The sequence below is a fragment of the Moschus berezovskii genome, chromosome 22 (genome assembly GCF_049115385.1).
Source record: "Moschus berezovskii isolate FMDL1 chromosome 22, NW_MosBer_1.0, whole genome shotgun sequence".
NCBI lineage: Eukaryota > Metazoa > Chordata > Mammalia > Artiodactyla > Moschidae > Moschus > Moschus berezovskii.
In genome coordinates, this window is record NC_142481.1 from 59,724,229 (window position 1) to 59,733,464 (window position 9,236).

At 39.7% G+C, this 9,236-nt stretch overlaps 1 protein-coding gene across 1 annotated transcript; it reads right to left on the reverse strand.

The window, feature by feature from the left end:
• Nucleotides 1-1,241: 1,241 nt before the first annotated feature.
• Nucleotides 1,242-2,768, reverse strand: LOC148774445 (metalloproteinase inhibitor 1-like). The gene is made up of 5 exons (XM_088829980.1): nt 2,654-2,768; nt 2,427-2,500; nt 2,160-2,274; nt 1,762-1,883; nt 1,242-1,475 (listed from the first exon to the last, which is right to left on the reverse strand). The coding sequence occupies exons 1-5, from the start codon at nt 2,766-2,768 to the stop codon at nt 1,242-1,244; spliced, it is 660 nt and encodes a 219-aa protein (XP_088686106.1).
• Nucleotides 2,769-9,236: the final 6,468 nt, after the last annotated feature.

The following is a 9,236-nucleotide window of genomic DNA, read 5'->3' on the forward strand; positions in this document are numbered from 1 at the left end:
TGATTACTGTTCATATAGGAAAAGAGGTGAAAGTGAATGGGGATATGGGACCAAGGAGGAGTACAGTGGTGTCAACAGCAGTAAGCTCAAGCCCATGAATGAACCTTTGAATATCCTGAAAGCAGGCCAGAATGAGGACTATAGAATCACTGCCCTGGGTCAAGGACACTTGGGATGGGCTGTCTGGGTTGAGGTTTTAGTCCATAGTATTGTGCTCAGATTAATTGCTTAGTTTTGACCAATGTACCATTATTACAGAAGATGTTATCTTTAGGGCAAACTAGGTAAAGGATATGTATGGATTTTCTGTCATCATTTTGGCACTGTTTTCTTTTAAACCCAAAATTATTCCAAAATTAAAACAGTTAATTGAATAAAATGAATAAAGAGAGAAGACCCTGTTCAGAAGGACCGTGGGAAATTTTCAAGTTGAAAACTTTGAGCTCAAACTTCAATTAATTTCTTAAAACATTCGTTGTTCATACCTCATTTTTACCATAATGCCGTTACATCCTCTGTAATTCCAGTCTATGTCCACATCTTACATTTTTATCATTTTATTACCTATTTTTATATTTTTACAGTGTTTGTGGTGCTTTATTTTACTTTTGGAAGGATGTTTTATTTTTAAAGTTGTCAAACTTATTAATATTTTCCTTCACATTGTGTACTTTTTGGGTTTTGAAGTCCTGAAAAATATTCCTCTTTGTGGCCTTATAGAAGTTTGAGTTTTATATTTTATTTTCAGGACTTTAATGTGACAAAGAATGATGTTTATATTTGCAGAGGAGTCTTGATTCAGTGAGATTAAGGAATATTCTTCCTCCCTCTCCCAGTAATTCTTGCTTGTGGTTGTCATGTGGGAAAGGGTTAGGGCATGTCAGGGGGAGTCTGACTCGAGTATTTCTGGATCTATCCCTTTGTATGGCCATTGGGTTCTTGCTTTTGGTAAGATGAGGAAATGTCGGAAATTCTGGAATGAAAAGGAATAGGGTCAGGTATGCTGTGTTACTGGACAAATAAATAAAAGATGATTGAAGAATCTTGAGAAGATAAAAGGAATTTGTTACCAGGGTTGGTTTTGTCAACTTAGGATTTATTTTTATACTTTTATTGATGCATACAGTACTTGCAGATAGTAAATGAAACTTAAGTGTACATATCAATTAATGTATTATATACAAAACTGATTCAGTTCTAATAAGAATAGCCAGGTCAAAAACCAGAATATTAAAACCCTATCAGGTAATAGACATCATTTCAGGGGTTGTTTCTGGAGGAGGAGTGGTCTCAGGGAGATAATTTGTGGTGTTGATTCTGGTCCATCCACAGCGACCATCGTGCCTGGGGGCACACATGGAGTACAGGGACTGGTCTCCTTCCCATATATTGTAATTGCAGTCTTTCTGCTCCCACACACACTCTTGATTATCAGGTTGGGGGCAATGGCGCCAGCAGAGAAAGCACGGCTGAATCTAGAGAGAGAGGGAGATCCAGGGCTTGTCGCAATGCCCTGCCTTCTCCTGTTCACAACCCCACTCTTAAAAACACGAGGGCAACAGGGATCTGAATACAGGTAGAATCTAAAGGTGTTGAGGGGGTGGGGGACAGGATGGGACCTGAGAGAGGAGGCCAGGGAAGAGGAGGAAGGGGTCATCCACAGAAGGAGGTAGGTGGGAGGGAACTCTGGGCACAAGGACATGGGACAAGTCATGCATCAGTGCCTGGGCAGTAGAGCAAAAAGGCTGGGAGGCCACTGACCTGACATTTGCATCCCCTTTTGTACAGCGCCTGGAAACCTAACCTCTGTTCGTTGGTGAGAAGGTACCAGAAATATACCATGTGGCATCTTGTGAAGTACAGTGCCCCCTTCCTCAGATAGCCTGCAGTGATCAGAGAGTACACCCTGAGAGTCAGCACAGCATGTGTGGGTGTCCCCAGGAAGGGTCACACTCTGGACCCCAGGTAGTCGGCCTAGAGGGTCTGGAAACCCCGAGGCTGTCAGGGTACGGAGTCATCCATGAATGATGGTCCAGCATTCTTCCCTGGAAAAATCTGTCAGATCGTGGAAAAGGGGCCCTTGGTCCTTGGCAGTGCTAGAGTTGCAGAAGTAGAGTGGGTCCCAAGGCAGAGGGGCTGAGTGTGGACTGGGTACTCACCTGCAATAAGTAATTGTGACTGTTGAGAAGTCCTCACCTCGTAACCACACTTGTCCCAGTCCTTGGGTGTGTATACAGAAGTGATGGGGTGGGTCTTCTTGGGAATCTTGAGTATCTGTGATGGGAAGGATCGAAAGAGCAGGACCTCAGTTTCTCATAGAAGTTGCTGGTATCTAGAAAACAACCACCTCCCTCAGCAAGCACAGATTGGAGAGCTTGTTGATTTTGAGGGAAGGGGGTAAGAAGGAAGGAGGTGTTGGGTCTAACCTGAGTGATGTTGATTCTGTAGCTTCGTTTTAATGCGGTGTCATTTCCACGTTCCAGTATATTACCTATTACAACTGGGAGGAGAAAGAAATGGGTCATTGACTTAAGAGTCTCCTGGAGACGTTTTTCCCATTGCCAGAGCTCCCCGACCTCTGCGTTTCTACACCCCATTGTGAGACCAACCACCCTCCTTGACGGATGCTTCTCTGATGTCTCCCTTGACTCACTGATGTCTGACATGCAGTAAAATGTCTGAGGATGCTTAATTTTACATTCACAGGCATCGCAGGGTGTTGACAGAGCCAGCAGTAAAGGAAAGGCCAGCAGGAAGGCAGGACCCATGGTGGTCCCTGGGGAACAGAGGGCATGAACAAAACCATGAACTGTTTCTTTGGCCCAGCTCCCCCATCCACCATTAGACAGAAACCAGGCTGGCTTTGGAAGACTGTCTACCTCCCTTCACCTCCAGGGTCATGAGCAGGTTGGTCCAGCTTCCGTGATCTTGGGGATCGAAGGTACAAGATCCGTGCCCCGCATCTAGAACACCTTACCTCAGTTGGGCTGAGCCGAGGTATGTCGCAGCTTCTTAGAATGGCCAGCACCACAAGCATAAATAGTCACCTGCACCTTTCACCCTGGGGTGTATCCATCAGGGAGGTACAATGTGATTACTGGGTGTACTAGTCCCTTGGAAACTTTTCTCTCTCATCTGCATTTCCTTTTCATCCTTCAGCCATATCAACCAGACTGTTAGGTACGGTCTGATTATTGAGTGCCCTTGTCATTTGGAATCCTTCTCTGTATGGCTGTTCAAAAAGCCACCAACTCCACATATATTCCTGGGCAGTATTATGAGCTGAGCTGTGTCCCCTAAGATTCACATGCTGAAGTCCTAACTCCCAGTCCTTAGAACATGACTGTGTTTAGAGATAGGGTCCTTAAAGTGAGAATTAAGGTGAAATGAGGTCATTTAGTTGGACCCTAATCCTACACGGTATCCTTGCAAGAAGAAGAGATGAGGACACAAACACATAGAGAGACATGAGAAAACACAAGGAGAAGATGGCCACCCAAACACCAAGGAGGTACCCGGAGAAGAAAACAGTCCTGCTGATGCTCTGATCTCAGACCCGTAGGCTCAGAACTGTGAAGAGAGAAACTGCTGCTGTTCAGGCTGCCCAGTACGTGTTGTTTTGTTATGGCAGCCCTAGAAAATGAAAAGGCTCGTATGTTTTATTTTTAGGAACTTTTTACAATTTAAATCTGCATTATGATTTTGGAAAGACAAAATCAGCCCCAATACCAGATCTACCAAACAAGATTTATTCAGTCACCTAACTTCTGTTTTTACATATACCTCTATTCTCTGCCCTACTCCCTTAGGCTTTAAATCATTGTATTATGCTTTATCCTCCCATTGCTCTTCTAACTGAAACATTTATAAACATAGACATAAGCACATTTATACCCTCCCTTATGTAAAATTGTAGCATTGTATATATATATATATATATATATATATATATATATAACATATATGTATGTATGTTTTGTCATCTTGTTATTTTTATTTTATGGCATATCCTAAGATGACACCATGGTGATATATATTCCTCATTCTTTACACAGTTGTATAATACTCCATGTTGATGTGCTTTGAACTATCCAACCAGTTCCTAATGATTGATCATTTCAACAGTTTCTTGTTGTTTTCTCTTACAGATAGTACTTCAGTGAACAGGCATGTTAATATATTTTATGTTTGACCATGTGTCTTTAGAAGTGATTTCTAAAAATAGAATTGAGATTAAGAGCCATTTGAACTTTTTCCTGTGACTTTTCCATATCTTGTCCTTTTTTTTTTTTTCTATAGAGTTGACGGACTTTTCCTGTTTTTGGAAACTGTGTATTAAAATTTTAACTCTTCACAGAATGCAAATTTTCCTCATATAATGATTTACTCCTCTTGAGTTTAAAAATTTATTTAATATAAATAGTTTAACAATGTTTTGATTAACTGCTTTGGAATTTGAGTCATTGTTAGCAATGGTTTCCCCTGGTAAGAGAGATTAGAAGATTTTTATCCATGATTTCTTCTTTTACATAATTTCACTTTTTATATTTAGATCTCTAACCCATTTTGGATTTCTCATAGTATGATACATGAACACATTTTATCTTGGTCCTTATTGGATATATATCCAATTAACCTAGTACATTTGTTACAAAGATAAGATCCTCTGTACTTAATTGAGATGTCACCTTTATCACATACTAAATTTCCATAGGCCTTTGAGACATAATTTTCTATTCTATTCAGTTTATCTATGTGTCCATTCCTTCATCAGTACCAGGTTATGGAGACCTTAAAACATAATTGTATATGTTTGAAATGCATTAGTACTATTCTAAAGAATATTTTTTCTTTTCTCTCTCTCTCTTTTTTTTTTCCATCTGCTAGAGGTCACCCGCATTCTTTGGCTCATGATGTCTTCCCATCTTCAAAGCCATCAATGGCTAGTCAAGTCTTTCTCACATCACAATACATGTTACTGACTCTTCTGCCTTCTTCTTCCACATTTAAAAGATCTTTGTGATTTCTTAGGCTCTACTCAGATAAGCCAGGATACCTCTTTATTTTTATTTTGTTTTTTGGTCATGCCACATGGCATGTAGGATCTTAGTTCCCCAACTAGAGGTCAAACTGTGACCCCTGCAGTGGAAGTATGTAGTGTTAACTGCACTTTGTGAAAGAAATGTGTTATTTTTTCTTTAGTGTTTATTAGAATTAACCAGTGAAACAAAGCTTATTTGGATTGTAAGAAAAATTCAGTATACAAAGTTAAAATACAGTGCTCTTGAAGTTTACTATTTTGTTGTGTGTATACTGGATATTTTTATCTTTCAAGGAATTTGTCTAGTTCACCTAAGCTTTCAAATTTATTAGCATCAGGTTCTTTATAATATTTCCTTGTTCTACTTTTATTAAGTTAAGATCTGTAGTGGTATTCCTTTATTATTGCAAATGATGGTAATCAACACATTTTCTCATTTTCCTTGATTAATATACTTATTGGGTTGTCAATTTGACTGCCTTTTTACAAAAACAACCCTTTGGTTTAATTGATAGTCTCTATTTTTCTATTTACTTTTTTTATATGTATTTCCTTTCTTCTCTTGAGATTTAGTAAAACATGTCCTTCTTTTTCCAACATCTTAAGGTGAAAACTGTGTTGCTGATATAAGAATTTTCTTTTTTTTCCTAATATAAGCATTTAAAGATGTAAGTTATACTTCAAACATCCTTCGAGCTCTGTCCTACAAAGTTTGAAATGTTTTGGTTCAGTTTTTATTCAATTCAAAAGATATCTCAATTCCTTCTGTGATTTCTCTTTTGACTCATGAATTGTTTGAAAGTATCCTGTTTAATTCCTAAATATCTGGAGAGTTTTGAATAACTTCTGTTGTAAATGCAACCCTTTGCAGTCAGAAAGCATGGTCTGTCTTATATGAGCCTTTTTAAATAATTAAGATTTATCTTACGTCACATCTTATCATCAGTATTGAAAAATGTTTGATTTGCGATGGAAAAAAAATAGCATTCTGCTGTTGTTTGGCAGAATAATCTGTCCAGTAGGTCATGTTAGTTGATAGCATTGCTTATGTGTTCTAAATACTCATTTTTATTTTAACTTAGAGGAAGCTAAAGGGGGGAGCTGAAATATCTAATATATATATATAATTCATGTAATATCATAGAATATGATTAAGTGAAATCATGTTGGTAGCTTGAAATTGGTGATGGGATGATGAAAGTATTTATAACATGGAAACTGGCAAATGTTAGAAATCAAGTGCTCCCACAAGTGCTGGTTATTAATTATTTATGACTGCAACACTGGACAGTTCCTCCATTAGAGATTGCACTTCTGATCTCCTGAACTGACCTAGAAAAAAATGCTCCTTCTTGCTTGGTCAGTGTGTATGTAAGAACTGACAGATGGGAATTGGGAACTGGTCCTTTCACAGGAGAAGAGAGAGCAGCATTCATAGGTATTTACTGAGTGCTCACTATGTTGCCTGCTGCTGCTGCTGCTGCTGTTAGCGATATTAATAATGTGGTTAGGCTGGCTTTCTGCTATTTCAGCTCTCTAGTATCTTTCAGTTCTCATTACGGCAATATGAGATTGCCCAATGGTTTAAGTATTACTCCTGACTCACCAAAGATCCTTGGTCCTTGAAAAGCTCATCAGCATAGCAAGTATCCTCTAACTGTGATCTGTCATTTCTTATATCCATGCTTTGTTTTGGAGTGAAGTTGGTCAGGGTTACACAGGCACACACTGGCTGGACAACACACCCCAACTTGTCACTGTGGCATCTAATGTTTATGATAAGAAACTCATTTTGATTCAGTTCTTTACTAAAATTAAAATGCTGTGCTAAATGGTTTTAGCTCTTACAAGGGAAGATTCTTTTTTATAACTCTTGACTGTGGAGCAAAAATTCAATCTGCGTTAACACTCAGGAAAGCTGGCTTTGAACAACTAAGCTCAATTTTGAGTTGAGAAACTAAGAATTTGACCAACTTGCTATGTCACCTAAAGAACAAATATTCTGAGTAAAGGCAAAAGCACTAATTAAAACATAAAGATGGAGTTTTATGATGTTTAAGTTCAGTGACAAAGTATAGTAGAGTGACTAAAACAAAACTATGGTTGGGGGAGATGAGGAAGGAAGTTTTGAATTAATTTTTCATTTTTATTTTAACATTTTATTCAGTTCAGTTTAGTTCAGTTCAGTCACTCAGTCGTGTCCGACTCTTTGCGACCCCATGAATCACAGCATGCCAGGCCTCCCTGTCCATCACTAACTCCCGGAGTTCACTCAAACTCATGTCCATCGAGTTGGTGCTGCCATCCAGCCATCTCATTCTCTGTTGTCCCCTTCTCCTCCCGCTCCCAATCCCTCCCAGCATGAGTCATTTCCAGTGAGTCAACTCTTCACATGAGATGGCCAAAGTATTGGAGTTTCAGCTTTAGCATCAGTCCTTCCAATGAACACCCAGGATTGATCTCCTTTAGAATGGACTGGTTGGATCTCCTTGCAGTCCAAGGGACTCTCAAGAGTCTTCTCCAGCACCGCAGTTCAAAAGCATCAATTCTTCGGCGATCAGCTTTCTTCACAGTCCAACTCTCACATCCATACATGACCATGGGAAAAACCATAGCCTTGACTAGATGGACCTTGGTTGGCAAAGCAATGTCTCTGCTTTTTAATATGCTGTCTAGGTTGGTCATAACTTTCCTTCCAAGGAGTAAGCGTCTTTTAATTTCATGGCTGCAATCAGCATCTGCAGTGATTTTGGAGCCCCCCAAAATAAAGTCTGACACTGTTTCCACTGTTTCCCCATCTATTTCCCATGAAGTGATGGGACCAGATGCCATGATCTTTGTTTTATGAATGCTGAGCTTCAAGTCAACTTTTTCACTCTCCTCTTCATCAAGAGGCTTTTTAGTTCCTCTTCACTTTCTGCCATAAGGGTGGTGTCATCTGCATAGCTGAGGTTATTGATATTTCTCCCGGCAATCTTGATTCCAGCTTGTCCTTTTTCCAGCCCAGGGTTTCTCATGATGTACTCTGCATATAAGTTAAATAAGCAGAGTGACAATATACAGCCTTGACGTACTCCTTTTCCTATTTGGAACCAGTCTGTTGTTCCATGTACAGTTCTAACTGTTTCTTCCTGACCTGCATACAGGTTTCTCAAGAGGCAGGTCAGGTTTTCTGGTTTCCCATCTCTTTCCCAATTTCCCACAGTTTGTTGTGATCCACACTGTCAAAGGCTTTGGCATAGTCAATGAAGCAGCAATAGATGGTTTTCTGGAACTCTCTTGCTTTCTCCATGATCCAGCGGATGCTGGCAATTTGATCTCTGGTGCCTCTGCCTTTTCTAAAACCAGCTTGAACATCTGGGAGTTCACGGTTCACATATTGCTGAAGCCTGGCTTGGAGAATTTTGAGCATGATTTTACTAGCGTGTGAGATGAGTGCAATTGTGCGGTAGTTTGAGCATTCTTTGGCATTGCCTTTCTTTGGGATTGGAGTGAAGACTGACCTTTTCCAGTCCTGTGGCCACTGCTGAGTTTTCCAAATTTGCTGGCATATTGAGTGCAGCACTTTCACAGCATCATCTTTCAGGATTTAAAATAGCTCAGCTGGAATTCCATCACCTCCACTAGCTTTGTTCGTAGTGATGCTTTCTAAGGCCCACTTGACTTCACATTCCAGGATGTCTGGCTCTAGGTAAGTGATCACACCATCGTGATTATCTTGGTCGTGAAGATCTTTTTTGTATAGTTCTTCTGTGTATTCTTGCCACCTCTTCTTAATATCTTCTGCTTTTGTTAGGTCCATACCACTTCTGTCCTTTATCGAGCCTATCTTTGCATGAAATGTTCCCTTGGCATCTCTAATTTTCTTGAAGAGATCTCTTGTCTTTCCTATTCTGTTGTTTTCCTCTATTTCTTTGCATTGATCACTGAGGAAGGCTTTCTTATCTCTCCTTGCTATTCTTTGTAACTCTGCATTCAGATGCTTATATCTTTCCTTTTCTCCTTTGCTTTTTGCTTCTCTTCTTTTCACAGCTATTTGTAAGGCCTCCTCAGACAGCCATTTTGCTTTTTTGCATTTCTTTTCCATGGGGATGGTCTTGGTCCCTGTCTCCTGTACAATGTCACAAACCTCTGTCCATAGTTCATCAGGCACTCTGTCTATCAGATCTCGTCCCTTAAATCTGTTTCTCACTTC

Coding starts and splice junctions, on each gene's coding strand:
- LOC148774445 (XM_088829980.1), bottom strand. CDS start 2,768: ATGGGTCCTGCCTTCCTGCTGGCCTTTCCTTTACTGCTGGCTCTGTCA. Junction 2,275..2,426: donor ACAGAATCAACATCACTCAG/GTTAGACCCAAC, acceptor TTCCCATCACAG/ATACTCAAGATTCCCAAGAA. Junction 1,476..1,761: donor AAAGGGGATGCAAATGTCAG/GTCAGTGGCCTC, acceptor CTCTCTCTCTAG/ATTCAGCCGTGCTTTCTCTG.